At 51.6% G+C, this 27696-nt stretch overlaps 1 protein-coding gene across 2 annotated transcripts in view; it reads right to left on the minus strand.

The window, feature by feature from the left end:
* Positions 1-27315, minus strand: part of STUM (stum, mechanosensory transduction mediator homolog) — a 56524-nt gene extending 29209 nt beyond the window's left edge. For both annotated transcript variants that reach the window (XM_070602561.1, XM_070602563.1), the window contains exon 1: positions 26974-27315. In XM_070602561.1, coding sequence (XP_070458662.1) covers positions 26974-27175 — 202 coding nt within the window. In that variant the 5' untranslated portion in view covers positions 27176-27315. The remainder of the gene's footprint in view (positions 1-26973) is intronic.
* Positions 27316-27696: the final 381 nt, after the last annotated feature.

The following is a 27696-nucleotide window of genomic DNA, read 5'->3' on the forward strand; positions in this document are numbered from 1 at the left end:
GGGGCCTGTCGGAGAACCAGATCAGGCCAGTCCACCTCCCCAGAATGTTTGGCTCCCAGTTGGGCGTGGTTCCCACCTTTCATCATCTCCCCTGTCCTGTGTGTGTGATGGGCAGTGACAACCGTCACTTCCACTGAGGGCTCACTCTGTGCCAGGCCTGTCCAGGTGCTCGCCTGCAAAACCACCTCTAGTCCCCCCAAGTCCCCGTGAGGTGGGCGCTCCCTACAAGGATGGTGATGGGGCAGCCATCAAGTGGACAGCGGCTGCTGCCAGGGCGCCCAGGTCAGCCTGCTCGGCTCCCTTCTAACCGGGGCCAGGTCTCCTCTGCCAGGGGGAGTGCTGTTCACGGTACCTGCTTCCCAGGTGTGTTAGCGTGCTGGGCCGCCACGACAAAGCCCCACAGCCTGGGGGCCTCAAACGGCAGCGCTCCTCTCCCCCAGTTCTGGAGGCCGGGAAGTCTGGGGTCAGGGGGCCGACTGACAGGGTTTCCAGAGAGCGCTGTCTTCCGCAGACTGACGGCCGCGCCTCACCGCATCCTCACATGGCAGAGAGAGGAGCAAGCCTCTGGTGTGTCTCTAACAAGGACACAAACCCCATCAAGAGGGCCCCACCCTCACGACCTCTTTTAACTCAAATTACCTCCTAAAAGCCCCATCTCCAAATAGAGGCACATGAGGGTCAGGGCTTCAGCATACAAATAAGGAGGGGTGAGGTGGGGGGACGCAATTCAGTCCATAGCAACAGGCCCGGTGTGATGAATAAGTGAGTTAACAATACACACCAAGCTCCTGTGCTGGAGCCCGGCACATGGTCACACTGACAGCGGAGAGTCCAGTGTGTGACCAGACCCGTGTCTTCACCCTGACCAGAAACCTCGGCCCTGCTCGTAACAATGGGACAGGGTGACAGGGTGACAGGCCACACCCACTCTGTTCGCTGGTCCCCAGGAGTGCAGGGCAGGCTTCTCCCTGGGGAGTGTTCGGCCTGCAGCCCCGGGACCCCCTGACCCCCAGCCCAGGGCCCCCAGCCCTCTCTCTGGTCTCTCACTGCTGGAGCCTGACTCCCACCCGCTCTGGGCTCCAGGAGTCCTGCCACAGCCCCAGCTCAGACGCGCGCTGGAGACGTTCAGACGTCCCGACTCCATAACGGGTTTCTGAAGCCCCCCATCTCCCTCGGAAGGGCGCCCCCTGTTCACAAAGGGCACAGACTGGAGGGCAGACACCAGACTTATAGGCAAAATCTGTTCACCAATGTGAGTAACTCCCCAAGGAAACTCCTCAATCCGGCCTTGGGTTTGTATCAGGGACAAGACCTGTCCATTTTCTTGGCCTGCAGGCCAGCTGCAGCTCCAGTGCCCCCTGCCTCTGCTCAGCCCTCTCCACCCTGAGAGTGGGCAGCAGTAACATCCCCACCCTCGGCTCCCCCAGGAGCACATGTTATGTGAGGTCACCACATCCCCGCTCCTGTCTGGTCACCTGTTACTTTTGCCTGCTTCACATGGGTTTCCCTTCTGAAAACAGTGCCCATAGCTTCCTTTGGGGCCTCCTCTCCCCGATGCTCAGGCCATGAAGTTTGCGCGGGACTGACTTGGCCCCCAATTCCCAGGCCTGGCCAGTCCAGGCATTCCACTCCCTGGGCCACAGTGACTGGCTCAGAGATGAGCATGTGACTTAAGCCAGGCCAATGAGATTCAGCCCCAGGAGTCTACTGGACCAATTGGGAGAAAAAGCCCTCTTTCCATTGGAACTGCTAGTTTAAAAGATATTGTCACCATCAAGGACCTAAAAGCCATCATGTAGAGAAAGCTCACCTGAAAATCAAGCAATATAGAGGAATGGAATTAGAGTCCAGAGCTGGGAAGAGAAACTGAGTCCTGAGGACATCTTTGAGTGCCTGGATCTAGCAAAGCCTGAAATCCACTGTGCCACTAGACTCTACAGTTCTGTAAAACAATACATTCCCTTTCTGTTTAAGCCAGTTGAGTTGGTTTCCTGGCACCTCTACCTGAAAGATGGTGACCCACCATCATCTGTTCCAAGAGCTCTGTGTTTATTAACTCACATACAACAACAAACCTGTGAAGTAGGTACTATTAACATCAGGTTGTTTGAACCGAGGCACAAAGAGCTCAACTGACCTGCCCAAGGTTAGAAAGGGTAGAGCCAGGGATTGCAGAGCTGATGCCCCACTTTGGTAAGCCTACAGTGTGCAATAACGAACCTATACAGGGATCAGACCACCAGGACTAGAACTGCCCAGGTCACACCGCTGTGGGTGCTGAACTGACCCTCCGACAGCTGTGTTACAACAAGAAGCCCAACTCCATAAACTGCAGCAGGCCCAGGACTCAGACGTGACCTCCCTCCCACCTCCCCTGTGGGGCACCAGAAGGAAGGCGTGGTCACTCACGCGGCCCAGGGCTCGGGGGTCAGGGGACCGGGTCTCACCCTGGCTCGACTGCTGCCCTGTGGCCTGCTCAAGGATGCGGCGGAAGGCCCTGGGGGCATCTGAGCACTTGCTCAGAGGCTGGTGGAGCAAGCTGCACAAGGTCTCTCCCAGGGGCAGGTGGCGGGAGCACCTGGGGCCCAGGGTCCTGCCAGGGGCGGACTCTGGGGTCTGGGGATGCGAGGAGGTGGTCCCTCGCCCACCTGCAGCCTGTCCTCTGGGGGCGGCCACACATGGCGTGCTCACCCTCTGACTGGCCGGGCTGTCCTGGGTGCTCCGCAGTGTGTCGGGTCTGCTCCCAGCGCCACTCACCCAGCTCCGCTTTCCTCTCCCCACGGCACCCGGCTGCTTGGGACCACGACCCTCCCCACTCAGGTCTCCCATCTCCCCTGAAGCCCAGCTTTGTGAGAACAGCACTGTGGGCCCAGGATGTAGTCGAGTGCCCACTTCACTGCAGGCACTTCCTACACACTTGTCGAAAGCTATTAAATAAATGTACTAGATATTAGACAGACTGGGAAAGGCCTCACACTCTCACAGTCGAGGGCTCTCGTCCTTCCAAGGTCAAATCACAGGTCAACGACCTTGACCTGTGGTGCGAATGCCGCTCTGCGGAGGAAGGTCACAGGTTCTCTCACAGCGGCCCCCAACCCTGCCACACCCCTTAACATTTCCTGACTATGCTTGTTCAACAGACAGTGTTCTGTCTGTCTGTCCATGCCCGCATAGCAGCTCTGACAACGTAGGTCTTTAAGCAACTTTGTTTAACAGGCCTTGGGGACACAGAAGTATGAAGTAGGAAGATAAAGAAGAGAGGGGGGCGCCAAGGGGTAAACCCGGAGTCCACAGACCCCTGGGGATCCACGGATTGGGACCAAGAACAACCACCTCTTCACTTTCACTAACTTCTAACTCGATTCTGGCACTCCCTTTCATCATGAATGTAGGCGACAACCACAACAATATTAGCAGAACCTGGTCGTCATCACCCACAGAAACCCCAGACATCTTCATATCACTCTGCAGCTGAGAAGCAGATTTCTGGAAATATCATTGACACTTATCACTGTTCCAAAGTTATGGTCCTTATTAGACGCGCTGCTGGCTGCTGGGTCTTCTTATTTCACGCATTAATACCGAAGCACAGTGTTTCTATATACAAACGTTTTTAATATTTTGATAACTGTTTTTCAATATCATTGGTTTTCTTTGTAAGTCTATGTACTAAATGCATTAAAAAACATACATTGAGGCCAGCCAGGTGGTGCAGTGGTTAAGTTCGCATGCTCCACTTTGGCGGCCCAGGGTTTGCTGGTTCGGATGCTAAGCACGGACCTAGCACCACTTATCAAGCCATACTGTGGTAGGCGTCTCACATATAAAGCAGAGGAAGATGGGCACAGATGTTAGCTCAGGGCCGGTCTTCCTCAGCAAAAAGAGGAGGATTGGCAGTGGATGTTAGCTCAGGGCTAATCTTCCTCAAAAAAACCAAAATCAAAAACACACATTAGGGACTGGACCAGTGGCATAGTGGTTAAGTTCACGTACTCCACTTCGGCGGCCTGGGGTTTGCTGGTTTGGATCCTGGGCACAGACCTAGCACTGCTCGTCAAGCCATGCTGTGGTGGCATCCCACATAAAATATAGGAAGACTGGCACAGATGTTAGCTCAGTGACAATCTTCCTCACCAAAAAAACCAAACAAAAACACCACACATTATTCTGAGAAGTGACCCAAGGCCTTACCACACTGCTAAAGATCCAATGGCACCCAAAAAAGGGTCAGAACCTCTGGATTTGGATCTCTCTAATATCTCCTCCCGGCTCAAACCTGCCACTCTTCAAATACGAACTATTGAAGGCTGCTGGACTGGGCGCTGGGAGTTTGGGTGCCGGGGAAGGAGGGAGACACAAGGACAGACCAGTCCTCCAAGTGGTGCTGCCAGCTCCCTGGCTTCCGGAAGGCAGCCCAGTGGAGGGAGGCGGCTTGGCGCAGGTGGGGTGGGAGCGTGTGGCCCGTGCAGCTCTCTGGTCTAAACCCATGGCTGCTGCACTGTGCAGGCCCGGTCTCTCCCCGTGGGAGGCGCTGTTCTCAGACTCTTCTCTCCTGCTCTACAGCCTTGGGCCATATTTTACATGGTGCTGGTGGGCATCGCTGGATGTTCTGACACTGCCAGCATGCTTTGGATGAGCCCTGTTGCTAAGAAACAAATCCCAGATGCATCCTTAAACACAGCTCCATAAAAGCACATTCCTCCTCACTCAGCTCCGGCGTGTCTTCTCTTGGGTGCTGAAGTTAGACTAACAGCTGTTTTCCAAAGGCCTCATGTGAAAATCCAGTGACCTGCTCCAGTGACCCAAACGGAAGAGCCACTTCCACAGCCTGCGGTGATGGCCTTGTCAGAAAGGAGGGCACCAGCCCTGCCAAAGCTGCCTGCAGACTCCCAGTGGGGGGCTTGTGAATGAAGCCTTCCAGGAGGGACCAGCGCAGGCCGAGGGCACGCGAGGGGTCCTGACGTGAGGGGACACCTCGAGGGACCAGTGGGCTGCAGCCCTGTCCTGGGGGCTCCTCCGAGGATCTCCAGGAACCACTGCTCTCACCGTTTCCTGCAAAGCGGTTCCAGTTCCAACCTAAACATGGTTCACACCAAACCCAACCACAGCTTCTCCCCCTGGAAGGCTCCAGGCCTCCCGGGTGTTTCCCCGAGACAGCGCAGAGCAAGGGCTCTGGGGAGGGATGCCACCCTCCCTCCCGGCCTGACGGCGGAGGGCACACAGGCAGGCCGCCAGCTGGAGCAGCCACTCCTGGTTTCCTTGCTCTCCCCCAGGCCCCGGCCTTGGGGCACCGCAGAGCCACACACTGAAGCTCCCCCAGAGTCAGCGCCTCTCAAATGGGTTCTTTTTGAAAAATGCAAGGTCCCCAGCTCCACCCACTCCTACTAATGCTAAATCAGACTCTCCGAGGGAGAGAGCTGGGAGCTGACATTTAACAAGCTTCCCCAGGGTTCTGAGGTGCCCTGAGGGTGGAGGACTGCGGTGCAGGACGCACATCAGCCATGGCCCTGACCCATTACGCTGCTCCCAAATTCCTGAGCACCCGCTATGAGCCAGGCCTTGTACCAGCCTTGGAGGTGCGGACCTGAGGAAGGACCAGTCCTGCCCTAGACCGCCCACAGCCTGGTGGCCCTGCCACTTCACGCAGCCCAGGTCCTTCAGAGCCAGAAGAGGACGGGCGGCTCCCCCCAAACACACATTGCAGGGATGATGATAATCAAACAAATTTTAAAATGAGCAAAGGACCTGAGTAGACATTCCTCTAAAGAAGACACACAGGTGGCCAACAGGTACACGAAAAGGTGCTCAACATAACTAATCATCAGGGAAACGCGAATTAAAACCACAGTAAAGTATCACCTCACACCTGCTAGAAGGGCTGTTATCAAAAAGACAAGAGAGCAGTGTTGGCGGGAACTCGGAGAAAAGGGAGCCCTGTGCACAGGTGGTGGGAGTGTAAACTGGTGTAGCCACCATGGAAAACAATATGGAGGGTCCTCAAAAAATTAAAAATGGAACTACCGTATGATCCAGAAATCCCACTTCTGGGATACATCTAAAGGAAATAAATCACCATCTCGAAGAGCTACCTGCACCCCCATGCTCACTGCAGCGTTACAATCAAGATACGGAAACAACCCAGATGGCCATCAACAGATGAACAGATAAAATGTGCTATGTACACACACACACACACACACACACACACACACACACACACACTGATATATTATTCAGCCATGAAAAAGAAGGCAATCCTGCCATTTGCAACAACGTAGATAAAACTTGAGGGTATAATGCCAAGTGAAATAAGCCAGACACAGAAAGAAAAATATTCCATGATCTCACTTACATACGGAATCTGAAAAAAAAAAAAAAAGTGCCAAACTTCTAGTAACAGAGAGTAGAATGGTGATTACCAGAGGCTGCAGCCTGGGGAAAGGGGGACATAAAAAAATAAATTCTTGTAGAGCCTGGGAATAAAATGTAATCCTCACCCTGTTCCAAGCACTTTTCTAAGCACGTTATGTGTAAGAGCTCACTGACTCTTCAAAAGAGTCCTACGAAATGGGTACTCTTATTACTCCCATTTTGCAGATGAAGAAACTGAGGCACAGAGAGGTTAAGTAACTCGTCCAAGGTCACACAGCTATCACTTGGTGGACTGGGATCTAGGCCCTCAGCAAAATAAAGACGTTATACCCAGAAAAGGGTATAACCTTAGGGAAGTCAGGGGAGAGCCCCCCCCCCCAAATCCTGGATCCCTGACTCCCCATCATCACATGCCCTTGTGCTCCGAACCCACAGGGGACCTCTCCCTCCCACATCCCTGCCTCTGGGCAGTGTGGCAGATGGTTCTGCTTCTACTTATTGTCCCCTCCCAGAGAATGAAATCTTCCCACTCCTGGCCGGGGGGCAAGGGGCCAGCCGTGCGTTCCTGTAGCCTGCAGCATGGAGGAGCATCTCAGGAGGCAACTCTCCACCGCACTGCAGGCCTGGGCCTCAGCCCAGAGCCCAGAGCCACGGGATGCGCCAAGGAAGGGGGGGGGGGGGGGGGGCAGTGGCCGCCAGAGGGGGCGCCAGGCAGAGAAACCCCAGCCCTGGGGCGGCTGGTTTTGGCTCAGCACGCTTCTTCCTTCCCCTCCTTGCCACCCACCAGCCCCAGCCAAGCTGCTTGCTACTGATGCGCTACTTAAAAAAAGAAAAAAAATTCAGTGCGTGTTAAAGGAAGAGGCTGCGGCAGCGCCCCAGGGCCCATTCTGGTCTGATTCCCACTCCGGATGGGGCGGTGAGCCACTTTCTGGCAGCCTCCCATGCCAAATTCCTCTGAGCTGTTTCAGGGCAAACAAGCACCTGGGAAACACTCTGAGCAGCTCGGAAGGCCTCGCGGCCGGCCGGCCACCTGGTCCTCGGCAAGTCACCCCACCCAGGCTGACGGCCAGGCACGCCCTGTCCCAGCACCGAGCACAGCATCAAGGGCGCTGGAGCCTCTCCCTGCACCCCCGGGGACTCAGCCCCATCACCCGCGGAAGGGGCCTCATGCCGCTAGAAGCGCAAAATGTCGTCTTGCGCCTCGCACTCATCGCTCTCTTTTTCTATAAACACACTTAACAAACAACAAGTCAGCGACAGCTGCTGTCGCCACAGAGTCTGCAGACTGGACTCGGGCCTTTTCCCGTTGTGCACATTCGGGGCACCAGCGTGCAGGCTCACATTTGCACGCACACAGCAGGCATGCAGGCTCACACGTGCTCACGCCGGATGTGCACACACCACCTCTCCAGGGCGTCGTGGTTTGGCGTTTAAGGGATGGAGATCAGCACTCTGCCAGACTGGGAGTCTGGCACAACCTCCTGGGGGTGGCCCTGTTTGAATTTCCGGTACTACACAAATAATAACAGTCAACACAATGGCTTTCTAGTAATTCATAATTCCTTATGATTCATAATTCCGCATGATTCAAACCCCTTGGCTGTGCCCAGGTGCTCAGTTAGGCAGCTCCTAGCACGGAGTGGCTGGCCTGCTCACAGGAGGGCCCTTGGTGGCATTCTCTCATGCTGACACACTTCCACCTTTAACTCCTTTCACTGGTCGTTTCTTTAACTAAACATTCTAAGTTATTAGAAAATTCTCCGTCTTATTTGTTTGGCTTCTTGCCCCATCTCTTTGTATATTCCATTCTCTGGGAAATAAAGTTTAACAGTGAAGTTCCTCTATTTGTAAGCCAAAACATATGTCCAGCATCATTCACAAAAAGTCTGGTGCCTTTGGGACCATCTATCTCTTCTTCTAATTAAATCTGCTTTTCCTCAACTGCTGGCATTCAAGATGACATAAAACTATTTCTTAATCAATGTTCTCTTGTTTTGTTTAACAGTTAATATTGTTACATTTTTACTTCCTATTAGTTTCCATTGAAATGTTCAGTATTTTAACAATTTGTTGTTAGTGCCATTGAGTGCCACCCAGAGACTCCGGGTACAGAGCATAACCCTGCGTGGTCTTTTTGCTCCACGCTCTCCTCTCCCAGCACTCTATCAGACAATGCTCTGCTGCTATTTACTCACAGGGTTTTCATGGCCAATTTTTTCGGAAGTGGGTGGCCGGGTCCTTCTTTCTAGTCTGTCTTTAGTCTGGAAGCTCCACTGAAACCTGTCCACCATGGGTGATTCTGCTGGTATTTGAAATCCTGGTGGCACAGCTTTCAGCATCACAGCAACATGCAGCCACCACAGTATGGCAACTGACAGATGGTGGTGTGGTTCTCTGATCAGGAAACAAACCCCGGCCACGGCGGTGAGAGCGCCAGATCTTAACCACTGGACCACCACATTTTAGCAGTATTGTGCATTAAACGGGAATTTTTTTTTTTTTTTTTGACAAATCTGGTTAAAAGGGAAAAAAAAGCCCTCTGGCTCTTCACCACCGCCTGGGCAGCTCCAGAGTGCCTGGTCCTCAGAGGCTTTATGAAACCATGGCTTAGGGAGGGACTGTAGGTCCCTCTGACTCAGACAGGACCGTTGATCAGCAGAGAAGGCATCCAGGACCCACCACCCCATTGGCTCATCCCAGGGCTGGCCTCCTTCTCCCCAGACTAGGTCCACTTCGCAGAAGCCTCTTGTGTCGATTGTGCTGTTCAGAAACCCAGGTCTCTGCCATACATGGGTTCTTGGAATCAGATTTGCAGCATCTGAGGGAAGTGGCAATGGGGCGGCTGCCAAATTCACCACCTACCTTCTCCCCCAACCCTGCATATCAACCGCAGCCTTCAGCGTGCAAAACTCCCCACAAAAATCGTGTGTATGGAAATTACATCTCCATGGCAACTGTAAAGGTCTCACAAGTATTTTTAAAATAGCAAATTAACAAAACCCACTTATAAAAATCTAAAATCTGTTCCTTTATGGGCATTCGTGAGCACACAGATTCCAACAAACACAAAAGGCGTTTTGTGACATGATGGCAAAAAGTCAGTAAAAAAGGGGCTCCTGGCCGTGGATAAACGTGGGATGGAGGGTTGAATTTGTGAAAGTCAAGTTTCATTTTTTCTAATAAGAGGTTGCACTCTGCATTTATTCTGGAAAATGACACCAAGATCTTCTCTGGTGCAGAAAAATGCGGGTAAGAGACCTGAATCGCTGAAATACCGATTTTTTGCTTTCTATTTTCACATCACCGATATTATTACCTTCCCCGCTCTGCAAGACTCTTCCATTTTTAACTCATAGGTTTTCAGCAGTTGCATAAGCTTCTGCTGCTGTGCTCTAGCCCGGCTGAATCTCTATTATGAAACCTGCTCTCAGAAGTCTGCACACAAACCACACAGGAGGGGGGAAAGCCGGAATCAGAAGTACCCAACTAGCACCTTTTTCCTTTTAAAAAACGTAATTGGTATGGCTATCAAAGGGAATGCTGTTCAGTAGACGATGCACTAATTTTTGATGTCTTTTGTAAAGACTTAAAACGTAATAGGCGTATTTTGATGACTCTTCTCATAACAAGGAATCATTGAGGGTTTTCACAACTCAAAACAGCGGAGGTTCTTTCTTTAAGAGGAGGAAGCAGAATCAAACGAAGGAACCGAGGATTTCATTCTTCAGCTGGTCTCAATCTCCAAAGGGGGGGTGGGGATGGGAGCGGAGGGAAATGGGGGGCAGAAAGCCAAAGGATGGGTCCCTAGGAGTGGAAAGTCCACTGGCCTGCAGTGGCCATTTGCTTTCCATGTATTCTATTTACGGCAGGCAGCGAATGGAGGAATAGCTGTTAGAAGCACCAACAGGCTGGGCACGTGTTGCATCTTCCAAAATGATCATAAAGATGGAGAAGTAGCCAAAAGTCGCTTGTGAATGGCGAGCTAGTTCTTGAGGGGTGGACGTCCTGCGGACAGATGTGGGGGGCAGGAGGGACAGCCCAGAGACCTCTGAGCCAAGCGCCAGGGGCGGCACTGCCCAGCGGGGGAGCCGGGGCTGGCGCCTGTCGTTAAGCAAGAACAGGAAAAACCATAAAAGAAAACAGAGGACGAAGATCGCGGGTTTGGAACCCCGGGGACGTTCCGCTCAGCACGTGTCAAGCCCCCGCCCGCCCGGCCCGGTCCCCGCCCCCACCTCCTCCCCCGCCCCCTCCCGGCCCCGCTTGGGAATGTGGCATCTCACGAGCACCGAGAGCCATTTGGAAGCTGGACGCCCCCGCTTTTCAGACGGCAGGAAGCTCTGGCTCCGTGTTCTGGCTGTTCCAGAGCTTCCAGGAGGAAGGCTGTGCTGGAAACCAGCTTCTTTAGGAAAACCGGGCGGGGGTGTGGGGGAGCAGTAGCCGTGCCAAGGAGGTGGATCAGGATCCCACAGCCCAGTGGGGCAAGGAGAGGGTGGGGCGCAGGGTCTTCATGGAGGGACTGCTGACAGAGGTCTGGGCAGGGCCAGAACCAACAAGGAGAGTGAAAGGCTGATGATTAGCAACAGCTGAGGGGGGAGGGGGGAGGGGGGCGGGGGGGGGGCGGGGATTCCTACCCACGAGCCTGAAGGGGCAGGGAGAGGGAAGGGGGGCTGTTGTCTGAGTCCGCAGAGGGCTCGGGAGGAGGGGGGCCGGGTTCAGGACAGAAGTCATGGTCATAGGCAGGAAGGCGAAGGGAGCCGGAAGAGCCAACATCCAACTCTCTCTTCCTTTCCTCCATCCCCCGCCAGTGCCTCCCATTGGCCAACACACCTGGAGCAGGTGAGGCGGCCACAGAGCTCAGCCTACCCGACCCAGAGGGGCCAGGGAAGGGCTGAGAATGGATGTGGCGGGGACAGGGTGGAAGCCTCCTCTCCTGCCCACCTCTGTGAGGGTGAGACCCGCTCCTTCAGGACGGGAGAGTCTGAGATGAGCGGGGCTTCGTGGCTCGGATTGGCAGGACAAGCTGCTGGAGCATAGTCTCCGCCTACTTCCTGAATTAAAAGTACACGGTGCACATAACCTCCGTCTAATGTCTCTAACTACCTTGCCACAGACAAGGAGGCAAGAAAGACAACCACCCTTGCTTCGGATGGGTGCAAAGCAGGACCTAGACAGGGACAGTGAGCAGCGGCAGGCTCAGGGGCAGTGATGACCCAGCTGGTGAGAAGCCGGATTCCAGGCCTCAGCCCGGCAGAGGCCGCTCTATTCTCCCCAGCTCATTACCAGGCAGCAAGTCTGGCTGGCATCCTGCTGCCTGCTCTGCATTGGACCGCACACTAGGGGAAGACACGAAAAAGGTGGTCGGACAGACAAGACCAAGCCACGTGATGAATTAGAAAATCCAAAATTAGAGTAGCAGGTAGACCAGATAACCCCAAAGAGTAAATGCTGGATTTTAATACATCTAATACATCCCCTCCCCCAAGTCAGTGTTGTCTTCAGATTACATTAAGAATCATGTGCATTTCCCCTCATGACTGGTGACAGTGCTGATCCCCTGATGTCTGGGGGTGGTGAGAGTGGGGATCCTCATGCAGAATATGAAGCGGTGGGATGCAAACAGCACTGGGGAGACATAGTGGTCACCCACTGCCTTCCCGGGGTCTACCTTTAAGGAGTGCTTTGGGCCATCCACAAGCATGTCCCAAGTACCTACATCCTGACACAGGCTGGACCCAGCTCTCAAGTCCCCAGGGGAGCCCGCACAGGGAGAGCTAGCACATCCTGTGGCCTGGGCTGTCTTGGGCCCAGATGAGAAGCTGGCAAGGAAAATAAAACACACAGCGGTGTCACCCAAGAGTGGGCCCAAGCAATCGGGTATCTTGCCAAAGCCACGGCTTTTCTGTGCTTCCTTCAGACCCAATCAATTCCCAAGCACCGAGGCCCGTCCTCTCAGGACGTGTCACACTCAGATTCCAGCCGTGGGCACTGAGGCCCAAGACCAAGCAAACTCGACCTGTGAGCTCTGGTGCATGAACCCTTTCTGCCTTGAGCCTCAGAACCCCAGCTATTTGGGCCCAAAATGGTGACGTTTGTTTTTTTCCTTTCTGAGTGAGGCCACACAGTGATTCCTGGAAAGATTCCACTTGTATGTTCAACCCCCATGACCCCTGAGAGCAGCTGAGGCTGAGGGGCAGCTCTCCCATGCCCTTCTGGCATGAGGCAGCCATCAGTCGTTGGTTTCAGGTTGGTTTCTGTGAGGTCAGTGAATAAGTCTTGGACTCCACCCTGAGATGTCAAAAAGAGAAATAACCAAGAAAAGAAAGAGTTCTCCAAAACAGCTGTGCAGCGTTGTGGTCTGCTCCAGCTCTGGCTGAAGCATTCAGATTCCTGCTCGGCCCCAAAGGAAGCCCATTTAGTCCTACTGCAAGGGAATCTAGTTGTGTGCGCTGGTCCCAGCCTCCTGGGAACCTGGCTTCAGTTATCATCAAGGTGCTGATGGAGCAGAGGAGGCGCTCACATTCCCAATGGCTGCAGGAGACTTTTGTGGGACCTTAGGGTTTTAATGGTAGGACTCCCTGAGAAAACCTCTTTCGGGGGTCTGGGCCCTGCAAGCCAATGACACCTTGACTGCGACTTTCTTCCTGCAGCCCCAGATGGCCCCTGTGTTACTTACAGCTGGAGACCCTTAAGTCATAAGAAAGAACTTACCTTGGGTAGCATAGTTAGGTTAGTTGCCATTGCTATGTCTGAACTGTATGAGTATGTTCAGCTTTTAACTGTTCAATTTTTTCAACTTTTTCTTTTAAAAAACTTTCAAACTTGCAGAAAAGTTTCAAGAATAATACAGAGAACTCCTGTATTACCAATTTTTAACACTTTATGTTTGTTCTCTCCTTCTCTCTTTTTCTGTCTTCATATTATTATTTATTTTTTCTGAACCATTTGTGAATGGACTGCCCACGCCATGGCTCTTTATCTCTTAGTACTTCAGTGTACATCCAAAGACAAGGGTATTCTCTTACATACTCATAACCCAGTTATTAATTTTAGGAAACGTAATATGGATACAATATTTTATCTAATCTACCGTCCAAATAGTCCAATTTTGTCAGTTGTCTCAATAATGCCCTTATGGGTATTCTTTTTTCCTCCAATACAGGATCCAACCCAAGGTTATGATGTTTTTTAGTCTCCTCTAATCTTTCATGACAATGATATTTTTGAAGTATACAGGCCAGGGATTTTGTTGAATGCTCCTCAATTTGGGCTTTCCGATGTTTCCTCATGAACAGATCCAGGTTACGCACCCCTGGCTGGAATACTACACAAGTGATGCTGTGTCCCTCTCAGATATCACATCAGGAGGTGTGTGATGTCTGTCTGTCCCATTGGTGATGCTAATTTTTTAAACAGCCTTATTGAGATATAGTTCACGTACCAGAACATTCACCCACTTAATAATTCGGTGGCTTTTAGTATATTCAGAGTTGTGGAACCATCACCACAATCAATTTCAGAACATATTTATCACCCCAAAAAGAAACCCCGTAGCCACCAGCGATCATTCCCCATGTAGCCCGACCGCACCGCCCCTCCCCCACAACTACTGCCTGTCTCTCTAGATTTGCCCATTCTGGACATTTCCTACAAATGGAACCGTACAATACGTGGTGTTTATGACTGGCTTCTTTCTTTCTTTCTTTTTTTTTTAAAGATTGGCACCTGAACTAACAACTGTTGCCAATCTTCTTTTTTTGTTTTTTTCTTCTTTTTCTCCCCAAAGCCCCCCAGTACATAGTTGTGTATTCTAGTTGTGAGTGCCTCTGGTTGTGCTAGTGGGACGCTGCCTCAGCATGGCCTGATGAGCAGTGCCATGTCCGTGCCCAGGATCTGAACCTATGAGACCCTGGGCCACCAAAGTGGAGCACGCAAACTTAACCCCTCAGCCACAGGGCAGCCCCTGTCACTGGCTTCTTTCACCTAGTACAATGCTTTCAAGGCTCAGGTCATGTTATTGTGTTCACCCAGTCATGATGCTGTCTCATTTCTCGGCTGTTGTGATTTTTCCCCTTGTAAGTTACAAGCATTCTCTGGAGAGGCCTTTAAGAGCGTGTAAATATCCTGCTCCTCATCAAAACTCCTCCTAGATTTCATTTGAGGGCTATTGTCCAAACCAATCTTTATTAAATGGTTTACTAAGATTAATGACCTCCAGTGCTCCCCCACACCCACCTCCACTTATCAGTCGTCAGCCATCCAACTTGAAAGGGAGGATGGTCGCTCGGCTCTTCTCAGTCACATCGTGAGTGTCCCCAGTGAATCCCCCACAGAACAGGTCCTCCCTTCCAGCGATGGGGCAGCCAACGTCCCTCCTCTGCCCCACGCCCCTCCCCTGTGCAGCTGGAACCCCAAGGACTCGTCAGAGACATACACGCTGTGGTACAACACTCCCCCAATCCAGCCGGCAGTCCTGAGAACACTGTCCCTTACTTCCTTTTCCTTCTGAGCTAGGAGGGCTGAGAAGTGACATGAAAGCCTGGGTCCCTCGACTAGGGGCTCACTAGGTTACAGGAACAAGGACCTGCTCTCAGCTCCACCTTCACAACCAGAAATCAGTGTGCATGCACATCTCTACTTCGACAAATACAACACCTATCGCAACGGCGCTCCGTGCTGTGGGAGGTAGAAGGTGAGGAAAGCAGAGCCCTCACGCCCAGGGAGATGATCCGTAGACAAGGATTAAGACAGCAACAGAAGAACCAGAATTTAGGGAGAGTAAGAGAAACGTCCTAGGCAGCCTGACTGTTCCAGGAAGGGGGAGCGCACCACCTGAGAGTCGTCAAGAAAGGCTTGGAGAGGAGGGGCGCTGGAGATGGGCCCCGAGGGCTGGTAGGACTAGACCTGATGCTGAGGAGGGTGCTCCAGGCAGGGGTGCAGCAGGAGCAAAACCACACAGGCAGCTCCTTGTAAAAGGAAGTTGCCCAGTTCAACTAAATACAGGGAGGGAACCAGAAGGTGAAGTGCGTTGAATCCTCGTGGGTCCAGTGTGGACTGTGAACCTGGTCTGTGGACGATGGGGAACTAACCAAGATTTCAGAGCAGAAGAATGAAATGAGCTGGGACATGAGAAGAGAGCTGCTTAATCTGCTAACACAGAAATTCTACTAAAACGGTAAATTAGAACCATAGCCACACAGAGCTGTGACCTCAGAAGGGTGATCATGAAGACCTGCGTCCATCTGAACTGCCATCGGCGCTCCCTTCTGCCGCCTGGCCTAAGGGTGACACTTCTCAGACCGATGCAACACCCACCCCAGAGCCAGACCCACGGCCCCTAGCAGGAGGGGCTCACTCCACCTCGGAAATGCCCCACGTTTCAACTTAGGCCACTGGTGCCATGCTGTTACGTCGTCATTGAGGAAGTTTTCCTTCGTGGGGAGATGCTTCTTTTTAAAACAAAACAGAAAGTCAAATATGACAACCTCCCAAACAATGTTTGTCCCGGAAGCTTGCAGGCTGCTCGCGTCTGGCCCATCTGCGGCCCCAGCGTGGGCCTCGCCTTCTGAGTCCTGCATTCCTTCACTAGCAGGATTCTGAGACAATGACAAAAGGGTTCCCAGACAATCACTCATGCTCAAAAGTCCCTGGCTTAAGGTGTTCCTGTCGCATTATGCTCCCAAGGTTCTGAAAGAAAGTGGTCAAACAGTGAGACTGGAAGACGGGGAGGGGAAGGAGCAACAGGCTGAGAGTTTGCCAAAAACCTCTCAACTGTACACTTTGAAAGAGTGCATGGTATGTACATATATCTTAATAAAGCTGTTATGAGAGAAAAAAGCCTGGGACAGCGAGGAGAAGATCCAGGTGGCGGGGTCTGAGGCGGTCACTGACAGGTCATGGTCATCCTCTGGGCCCTCATCAGATGGTTATAATACTGTGCACTCATTTAACTCGGCAAATAGTAATTAACCCTCCACTATGAGCCAGGAAGGCCTCAGGCTGGGAGAGTGGTGGTGAGGCTGTGGGTAAGAGCCTTGGGTAAGGGAGAGGCCTCATCTCTGGAAGGTGAAGGGTTTGGAGCCTCCCCAGAGCTGTCTGGCCCTAGGAAAGGTGGACCAGTCTCTTTGCTGAGGCTTTGTGACAGGTTCTTCTCCACAAACGCCAACTTATTCTTGGCCTCGGGGTCAGACTTCTCAGTCCACCAAGAAGAAAGCCTGTGGGATGCCCGGCTCCACCAGGGGATGCTGGCCATGGCCCCCACACATCCCAGGGTCCAGGATAGCCCCGGTCTTGTGTCATTTTATTCCTTTCAAGAAAAATGACTTCTTCAATGAATTTAAGACCTTTCATAAAATGAATGTATAATTAATCCCTGTGTTCTGTCTTTTGAATAAGAAAATATTGTCCCCTCACCATTGCTTCAGCTTCCTAAGAAACGTCATTCCTAATTAACACGACTTGGGAAAATGTACCCAGCCCGGGCCACTGAGACCCAGCACCAAGTTGTCACTGGGAAGTTCCCATGCTGAGGACACAGGCCCCCAACATATATCCTCCCAAGGCCGCCCCGCCTTGCCAGGTGCTGGGGCTTCAAGGCTCTCAGCAAACCACTGTGTGCCTCAAGGCCGTACGAACCAGTGGCCATGGCTTCCCTGGACTTGCGAGGCTGAGATGTTCCAACACGGACCTGGGAACGCTCTCTAATTCTCACAGTAAAATAACTATAGGTAAAGCCTGTGGGGGCATTTGTGTGTGCATGCGTGCACACACACACACACACTCATTCACCAGTTCGATACTCCCACTGCCTCTTACCAAACCGTAAAGTCGGCCTCAGAGACACATCCCTCGCACAGGCTCAGGGTTTGGGGAGTATGATGGCAAAACCTTCACTAAATGGTAAACATTTAGGGAACCTGTATCTGCCCCATCGCCACCCGAGTGTCAGGTGACTGGAGTTGGTCGGTGCCCAGCAGGAACTCCCAGTCTCGGCTCTGAGAGCAACATGAGAGCAGGATGCTGAAAAAGGGGACGAGCTTGTTGGTCTCCCGCCACCCTAGGTGCCGCTCTGAGGAAACCCAGGAATGATCTTGGGAACAAAGGACATTTTGCTAATGTTAATTGGTGGCGCTACCCCCCTTTCTGATTGTGGAGGGCAACGACCTTGAGAGGAGGCAGAGCAGGGGTTATTACTTCCATTTTACGGATGGGGAAACTGAGGCTCAGAGAGTTAAGTGACCCATTCAAGGGTCCATGCTCCTGAAGAACCAGAACTAGCCCTGAGGCCTCCTAACTTCTAGTTCACCCTGCTTTCCATGACGCTTTGTGGCTTCAAGGATCTGGTGCAGAACCAGAAATGTTGCTCAGCTCAGTGGCCCCCAGGCCAGTCTGTTCAGCCCGTTGCCCTTCTCCCCAGTAGCAAGTTTGCTGGGAAAACATCCCCTCACTGCTGGGGACAGGATCCCACGGGCCCCAGCAGCCATCCTTTCCCTCCGCCATTAAAGCACGCGTCCGCTGTCTGCACTGACCACAGACTACCCTCCCAGTGACAGCCAGCTCCTCGAGCACAGGGACCGAGTCTTCTTGGACTTCACATCTCAGCTCGAGCGCAGGCCTGGCCAACACAGTGTGTGTCTGCTGAGTGACACGCTGGAGAAAGCTCTCAGAAATCAGCTCTCCTCTGCTCGCCGCTCCGTCTACACCTGATTGAACACAAGCTTCCTCAGTTCATCTGCTGGCTGACCACGTCCGCTCCCCACAGCAGCTTGGTTCCCTGCAACGTCTCAGAAAAAATGTGGATGCTGTTCGCGTTATTGAACTTGACCCGGTCACCCCTCAAGGTGTCGCTGCCCAGGCTGTGACCTAACCCATGATGAGATATGTCCCACGGGAGACTCACTGAGCAGGTGTCACTAGCTTCCAAGAGTGACAGAGGAGCCTCTGACCCTATGACAACACAGTGCAGTGACATTTATACATTGGATTATAAATGACCCTGCAGTGTATATGTAGACAGGGAGTGTAAATACAGTGGGGTGTAGACCTGGCTGACCCAGATATTTTACAGCATTTCACCATTGTCAAAACACTTCCATATCTGCGCTAGAGCATCATAACCCTGTGAGGAGGCTGTCTTTTCAAAACAATGCTTATTTAGGTTTTCTAATTATAAAAGTAATACATTTTATGCTCATTTTAGAAAATTTTGAAAATGTGGAAAAATATAAAGAAGAAAATAATCACCCATACTCCCACCACCTGTTAACATTTTAATGTACCATCATGTGTTGCTTAATGATGGGGATATGTTCTGAGAAATGTGTGGTTAGGCGAATTCGCCATTGTGTGGACATCATAGAGTGACTTACACAAACCTAGATGGACAGCCTACTACACACTTGGGCTGGATGGTGCTAATCTTATGGGACCACCCTCGTATATGTGGTCCATTGTTGATGGAGATGTTGATATGCGCCATGACTGCATTTCCTTCCAGTCTTATCTATCCATCTGTCTATCATCTACCTTATATTTTCTTGATTTTAAGATGTCATTGATCATAAAACACACCATTAATTTAGCAACAACTTTTTAGGAAAAAACGAAAGAGAGAAAAAAGAAATTATTTCTCTCAGTATCAATAATAATACACATCTCAAATTCAGAAACATCCAAATGTGGGGAAAGGAGGTGCCTTAGAATCAACCAAGTAAAAAATATTTGAGATCATACTGACAGCATAGTTTTCAACCTGCTTCTCTCCCTTACACCCTAAAAATTTCCACCTCATCAGAAACTCTATGTAAACACCATTTGAATAGGTGTATAATTGTTTACCATACAGATAGCCACAATTTCTTTAACCATTCTTCTGTTGCTGTCATCTGGGCTTGTGTACAATTTTCAATACTATAAATAATGCTTTATGGCACATCTTTATGCATAAATACACAAAACATTATGCATAAATGTTTCTGATTATTTCCTTAGGAGGAATTCTTGCAAGTGGAATTACTGAATTAAAGGGTGGGAACATTCTAAGGCCCTTGATACATAAGTGCTAAACTGTTTTCCAGAAAAGATGTCTCAATTTACATTCTTATCAGCAGTGTATAGAAGTCCCTTTTCCTTCCGCAGCATTGACTCTTAGCCTCAAAAAAAAAGTAATACATGTACATAGTTTTTAAAAATCAAATAGGGAAAAAAAGGCTTTTAGTGAAAAACAGTAGTCCCCTATTCCAATCTCGCGGCACTGAGCACAGCTTCCCAAAGGCGAAGCCCTATGCATGTGAAGGAGTAAGTCACACAGATACCTGTAGGGCAAGCACTCCAGGCAGAAGAAACAGCAAACAAAAGCCCTGAAGTGAGGCAGTGCCTCTGATGTATTGAAGAAACAGCGAAGAGGCTGGTGGGGCTGGAGCAGAGTGAGCGAGACGGAGAGTAGAAGGAGATGACTCACGGAGCCGGGGGCAGAAGTGATGGAGCTGCGCTGTCCAATATGGCAGCCTCTGTGGCTAGTGTGCCCTTGAATGGAGCTAGTCCAAAGTGAGATGTGCTGTAAGTGTAAAAGCCACACGGGGATTTTGAAAACTTAGTATGCAAAAAAAGGAGTATAAAATATCTCATTAATAATTTTTATATTGATATGCATTGAATGATAATATTTTGTATCCACTGGGTTAAGGGAAGTTAATTTCACCTGTTCCTTTTTACTTTTTATAATATAGGTACTAAAAAATTTTAGATTACATCTATGGCTCACGTTATATGTCTTTTGGAAAGTTCTGGTCTAGGGCCTTGTGGTTCGTAATAAGACTCGATATTTTAGTCTGAGTGACATGGGAGCCATTGGAGGGTTTCCAGCCCAAAATGACATGATGTGACTCACTCATGTTTTCAAAGGATCTCTCTGGTTGCCATGTTGAGGACAGACTGTAAGGGACATCAGTGAAGGTGAGCGGACCATTTAAGAGACCATGACAATCATTCGGGAGATGAAGACCTGCACCAGCGCGGGAGAGGCCAGGCGCTAAGAGTGGCCAGACAGTGAATGGATTTTGAAAGCTGAGCCGAGAGTATTCCCTGACAGAAGGGTGTGGGGTGTGAGAAATAAAGGAGTGAAGGATGAGTCCCGGTTTTTGACCTGAGCTCCTGGAAGGATGTTGTTTACTGTGATGGAAAGATGAGGGAAAAGCAGATTTGGGGAAGAAGATCAGGAGTTTGGTTTGGGATGAGTTAAGTCTAGGACGCCTCTTGGTTTCCAAAGAGGGATGCTGAGAAGCCAGTTGGCTAGAAGACTCTGGAGTTCGGGGGAGAGGTCTGAGCTGGGGACCTGGACTTGGAACTCATGATCATAGGAGGCAATTTAAAATCAGGAGACTGAGCAGAATCATCAAGGGTGTGAGTGTGGGTGGAAAAGAAATCAAGATCAAAGAGAAGATGAAGAGCAAGGAGATCAAACGCCCTGATTTGATTGCCCAGATGAGCAAAGGAAACAGAGGAGGAGCGTGAGGTACAAAGAAAATCATGAGAGGGTGATGTTCCAGAAGCCAAGTGAAGACAGCATTTTGAGGAGGGAGTGAGCAACTGTGTCCAACGCTACTAGAGGTCCAGGAAGACGAAGACACAGAACTGACCGCTGGAGAAGTTAGCAACCTGGAGGCGACCAGTGATACTGATGAGTACCATTTAGGTGAGCGATGGAGGCAACAACACGATTAGAGTGGGTTCAAGAAAAAATGAGAGAAGAGGGATTGGCGACACTAAATCCAGACAATCTTGCAGAGAACTGCGCTGTAAGGGGAGTAGAGAAATGGGCAATGGCCAGAGAGGGATGTAGTACAGGAGAGGCTACTTTTAAAAGACTGGGGAGAGTTTCAGCATGTATGTATGCCAGGAAAGAGCCATTAGACAAAGAATAATTGATGATGCCAGAAAAAGTGGGAATTCTGATGCTTTCCAACCTCTAGAGTATCCTTATATTGCTTTTCATGTTTTATCAACTGTAGGCATCACTTATTGACTTTCTCCTATTTGACATAGGAGTTAGCTTACTTATGTCACCCTTCATCTCCCTTCTACTCTTGTTCCAACATTATCCCAGCATATCACTATTGTCCCATTGTCCCAACACATCACTATTTCAGTTCATCTACTGGTGACCTTGGTAACCTTTATTTCTTAGTCTATCAACCATAGACAGTAACTCTTGATCCCCCACTTTACACGAGGAGGGTGTCCATGCCTTTACCCTACCCTCTACATGTTAATCAGCTTTGGTGGGTTGTGCGGGGGCCAAAAAAACCACTAATAACGACAACAAAATCTCAGCAACTCAGCCTTATTTCTCATTCACATGACATGTCGTGCCCTGTTTCTGACGTCCTCTTTATTCTGGGAAGGAGCTTAAAGAGCAGCCCATATCTGAGACCTGCCCTTCTCATGAGAGAGGGAGAAGAACAATGGCAGAACTCACGATGCCTCTTAAAGAGTCTGCTCAGGCATGGCTTATGTCGCTTCCACTTGTGTTCAATTGGCCAAAGCCAGTCACATGGCCAAGCCTGATATCAATGGGCAGGGAAGGAAGTATTCCCCTCCCACAGGAAGTGTGGCCTCAGGTGGGGATGTGCTATCCTCTTTCAAGAAGGACAGGGAATAATTGGAAACAACAATTTAATCTACTACAATTCTACTTCTCTTGTCTTCTACCTGCCAACTTCATTTTACATTGTCAAGGTGGGAATCCTTTACCTCCTCCTTTATGGCTATTATTAAATAGTCTTCAGTAATTTGTCTGTGGTTGGCTGAAGTTGGAAACTACTGAGCAGCATTTATGTTACTATGACCAAGCAAATATTCTTCACTGCAGAGTCAAAGAGAAGCTAAGAGCCCATAACGAGCACCACTGTTCCAATAATACAGATCTATGCCTTTCTTACATTCTACCACTTGCTCAAAATCAGACTAGACCGATTTGCTTCATATTTGAGCTACGCCTTTCATGACAAACTTTTTGTTTTTCCTGAAGTTGCTGATAACCTCTCTTTTTTCTTGTTGGTAGGAGAAATATGTGCCTTCAACACCATATCGCTAATATCCTCAAATTCTTTCTCACTCCATTTATTGTTTGGAATCTTTCTAGTCTTCTTTCTGAAACCTGCTGACCTCCTGATCTAGCTGGGTAGGTTGCTTCATTTTTGGATCTTAATGCTTGCACAGCTTTCTGTCTTTACTGAAGTTATTGATCGCATTCGGATATTCTTGCTTGCTTTCTGTTTTTTGTCACAACTCTAATTTCTCTTTTTTTTTTTTTTTTTAAAGATTTTATTTTTTCCTTTTTCTCCCCAAAGCCCCCCGGTACATAGTTGTGTATTCTTCGTTGTGGGTCCTTCTAGTTGTGGCATGTGGGACGCTGCCTCAGCGTGGTCTGATGAGCAGTGCCATGTCCGCGCCCAGGATTCGAACCAACGAAACACTGGGCCGCCTGCAGCGGAGCGCGCGAACTTAACCACTCGGCCACGGGGCCAGCCCCACAACTCTAATTTCTTGCAACATCACGATAATACTCTCCACTCTGTCGAATGTCCCCTTCTCACACCATTCTCAAAGGCCTCTTTTCTGGAGCCTTCCATCCTCCCACTCTAATGAAGACTGACTGCTTCCAGGCCTGCTGAACAATTTTGGGGTTGCTTTTCATGGCTGCCCTGAATTGGATCCATTATTTCCTGGGTCTTATATCTTCTTTCTTGGTTTACTCTCTTGTTTTGCTAAAATACATCCTCAAATAACTTCCTTAAAAAGGTTGAGCAGTATGTAAACTTCCTGGGTCCTTCCATCCTCAGGTCTGCCTCACTTACACATAAAATAAAGGTGTTGGACCAGATGGTCTCTAATGCCTATTCCAGGAGTATAATTCTGGTCAATATGTACTCATAAACAACATACTCTGTCATGGAGAAAGTTTAAATGGTTCCTGCTCTTAAGGAGCTTAAGCTATTTAGATAGACAAAGAACAAACTCTTGAAACAGTAACAAAGAGCCCAAAATGTAAAAGATGCCACAAGGTAGGGCATGGTTAATCATCAGTTCAAGCCTTGGGCCTAGAGGAAAGAGAGAGAGAAGCAGAGCCAGCCTGTGGTACTCTGACCGGGAAAGTAAGACCTTGGTTGAGTGTCAGAGAGTAAGCAGTATATGAGGAATAGATGAATATTCATGAATATTCAATAGTAGATTAACGGCCAACATCATCTGATGGAATGGTTAACCGTGAGTGGGAGCTCTGCTCCCTCCCACTCTCCCTGTCACTACCTGAGTTATCAACTTATCAACTAAGTCAATCAAGATAGATATAATTTTTTAATATGAAAGTATAATTTTTCCCCTGACCAACAAACACAGTCTCTGGCCATTTGGGGGCATAACAATGAATTTTCATTACATGCATGAGTAATTGTGTATATACTTATAAATGCCCTACTTGTTGGACTATGAAGGTACGGGCAGTGGTCCTCATTAATAGAATTTCACTGAATAGGACTGGGAGCAGCTGTCTTTACCATCATCTATTTTGTTTATTCCAGCGAGGAGTCAGAGCGTTCATAAATCACTTCTCCTTCTCATTCACGCCCAGGAGAGGAAACACCCCTCCTGTGATACCAGTGTTATCTGACAGCACTGCGGCTTGGATGGAGAGGCGCCTGGGAATTGTCAGCACTGGGCTTCTCCATGGCAGCCCTGCAGACTGGATGCACCTGTGACACCTACACCAGGGGAAAAGCAAGCCTTACACTCAGCCCGATGTTTGCGCTCTCATCCGATCCGCAAATGAGGAGAAGCCTTGCAAGGAAGGAAGTTTCCAGAAGAAAGACAAGATCTTTGGTCCCGTGGTCTGACCTTTTTCCAGAGGGTGGGAGTGAAGAGAGGATGGCGAATGCCTGGGGTGGCGTGATGGGTATCCTCAGCGGGGGCTAGCCTAACACTACACCCTCTGGGAGGCTGTCTCTGAACCTCCGCCCCACCCAGGAAGAATTAATTGCTGCCTAAACGTAGCACAAATCAAATTTAAATAAAGTTTGCATCAATTTTCCTCAACAATCTATGACCTCTTGACTGACATATTCATTGTCACATCCCCAGTGCCTGGCATGCGGTGCGTGTTCTGTGTTTGTCGAATGAATGAGTGAATGGATTGAAAGAACCTGCATTTCATCAAAGGGCAGAGCCAGAGGTGAATGTTCAGTTTCACAAGAGCTTCAGAGAAGCCAAGGGGACCTGGGGAAGTGGATGTGGCCCCAGGGGAGGAATTCTAAGAGCTGGGACCATTCACATCACTTCTGGGGGTGCAAAAAACGCCTGCAAGTCTTGCCTGAGCCACTTTGCTGTCCAGGACTCCACTGCAGGTCGAGGGGAGTAGAGAGATCAACAAATACTCCAAAGAAAGGTCTCAAAGGTCACCCTCACACACACCTGGAGATAGGACCACTGCTCAGAAGGGGAAGAATGAGAGGGACCCACCATCTTGGGAGCACTTGCTATACCAGACCCTGGGCTTCAGCAATCTCATTCCATCCTCCCAGCAACCCGGAGAGACAGGCGTCCCTGACTCACAGACTAGAAACACTCCCAAGGATCGAAACCCCCTTCAGTGGCGAGGGGAGGGGCCTGTGCACCCAGAACGATGCACAATGACAACCAAAACACAACGGGAAAATGCCTGCATTCGGCCATGGGAAATTCAGAAGTCTGTACACTCACAGCTCACCCGATTCATTACTTTTGGAGTTTGCTTATTTTCTCCTGCCTTCTTAGAAAGCTTCCTTACCCAAATCCCATAGGATTCTGATCTAACAAAGGGAAGTGCGAAGAGGGGAAAGCTGGATCCCCAGGGCAGGGGGCGAGGGCAGCAGAGCCAAGGGCGGGAAAGGTACCTAGCGAGGTGAGAGCCAGGAGGGCGTGCACAGGTGGGCAGCTGCTGCCTCTTGGGGGTGCACTCCCACAGGGGTGGTTCCCCGGACCAGCAGCAACTGGGTGTAGCCCCTCCCACCTGGCACCAATGTGTTTGTTTCCTCAAAAGACCAGAGAATGGCATTTACTTCATCACTTTAAAAAGAGTGGAATGGAGAAGCACCCTTGCTCACGATCTTAACATCCCCAGAGAGATGGATGGCAGAGTGTTTCTACTCCAGCAGGTGGGAATTTCTGACACAACGAAATTAACATCAGCTTGCTTCCTCACACTGTCTAAATGTGCAAAGAGAGCTGCCTGACCGCCCCAACTAGGGAAGTAGGCTGCTGGAGGCATCCCGGGAGGGGCAAGCACAACCGAAGACCACCTAACTTCCTGCCCCGGCAGATGCGCGGCTCTCACCACAGCAGCTCCCGGGGCAGAAGGACAAGCAAGCGCCAGGGGAGAGGGCACACGTCCTGCGTGGGTGGGTGTGACTTTCGCCATCAACGCTGCAGAGGACCCTGCGAAGCTGGCCGACAGCGAGGCCATGGGAAAGGCCAAGGAAAACAGAAAATCATTTCCCTGACCTCTGCTCTTGGGAACTGGGAGCCATTCGCTGGCAACTGGCTCGCACGCAGGGACAGGCTTTCTCCTGGGGGGGAGGGGGCCACAGAGGCGCCTGCCTCTCCAGTCTGTGCCCGTGCCAAGCTGGCAAGCTGGAAGAGGGGGGAGAGCGAGCGTGCAGGCAGAGATTTAGGGGTGGGGTTAGGAGAGGGAGGGTCAGGAAAACTTCTCGTTCCCTGTCTCTTCGCACCCTTATCTCTGTGATGGACCTCTGTTTTAAAATGTGGGAGATGGATGCCATTAGGGTCCCTCCAGGCAGCCAGAGTCCGACACAGAATTACACAGGCGCGCTCTCCACTTTCTCAGGAACGGAAGGGACAGGAGGGAGTTATGGGGTCACCTCTGGCCAAGTGCGGTTCAAACCCACAGGCACCCAAACTAATAATATCATCCCCCACGCCCTCGGCGCCCCGCGGGGGTGCTGGCGGAATCGCAGGCACTCCGGAACGAGATGGAGGAGACTCTGGCTAAAGAGCTCTCGCCCCCACACTGTCCGCACCCCGCGAAAGCAGGCGGGGATGCGGGGTATCTCCCAAGCCCGGCTTGGCCCCCTTTTCCCCCTCTCGGCCCACTTCTCCAACGTCCTGGAGCTTGGTCGCCGCCATGCACGGCCCCATTGCTCCTCCCGGTGGGGCTCCGTGGCCCTCGGAGAAAGGGGCGCGGCGGAGAGAAGGGGCAGGCTTTCGGGGCGCCTGGAGAGGAGCCTAGCCGGGGCCAGGGGAGCCGTCCAGGCTGCCGCCCGCGGGCTCCACCATTCCCGGCAAAGTTTCCGGCTCTTCGGGGCCAGACAGCCTCGACCACCGGTCGGAGAAGCCAACAGGCAGGTCGGGCAGCCCCGCGCGGCGCCTGCCTCCGGGACGCCCACTCCACGCGCTTCTGCCACCTGCCAGGGGGCGCTAGGAGCGCGGGCCGGTGCACGCGGGCGCAGCGCTTGCCGCCCGTGGGCGCCCCCAAGGGTCCCTCCCCAGCCCCTCTCCTGCCCGCCCTCCCCCGGTGGGGCCCGGGGCGCAGGCGTCGCGGCCGCCGCGTCTTACCAAGTCCCGGCACGAAAGTGTTGAGGAAGAGGCAGATGACCGCCACCGGGAAGGGCATGTAGGGGATGGCAGCGCGCAGAGGACCCTTCTTTTCGCGGACCTGCACCACCACCCCGCTGGACGAGGACGCCCCCCGGGGGTCTGCCGCCGCCACCGCCGCCGCCGCCGCCGCCGTCTCGGCGTCTTTGTGCGAAGGCTCCATGGCGGGGCGCGCTCCCCGGGAGCCGGGCTGCCGCGGCCGGGGCTACCGCCCAGCGCACACGGGGCGGGTGGCGGCCGGCTCCGGGCTCCGGGCTCCGCGCCGAGCTCAGGCGGCCAGCGCGCTCCGTGTGCCGCGCCGCTCGCGCAGACCCCGCACTCCGCGTCCCCACGCGCCCGGCCTCTGCCGCGCGCTCTGCCGCGCTCCCACACCCCGGGCGCAGGGGCGGGGAGGGCGGCGTGACACTCGGTGACAGCGCTCCGACGCCCCTCCCCGCCGGCCCCTTCCCCGCCCTTCTCTCCGCCCTCCTCCACCCCCCAAAAATACCACTTACAGATCGGGGCGGAGGGAAGAAAGTAGCGGAGGAACGCTCAGGGAGCTGGTGGTCCAGGTACTGGGAGGGATGGACGCGCCTCACCCTCCCCAGACTGGTGAGCCGGGAGGGAACCTCTCCAAGGACACAGCGAGTAGGGCGTGTGTGCTCTCCCGGCACAGTCGGAAAGCCTCGGGGGTTGAGTCCCTGA

This window comes from Equus przewalskii, chromosome 31 (genome assembly GCF_037783145.1).
Source record: "Equus przewalskii isolate Varuska chromosome 31, EquPr2, whole genome shotgun sequence".
NCBI lineage: Eukaryota > Metazoa > Chordata > Mammalia > Perissodactyla > Equidae > Equus > Equus przewalskii.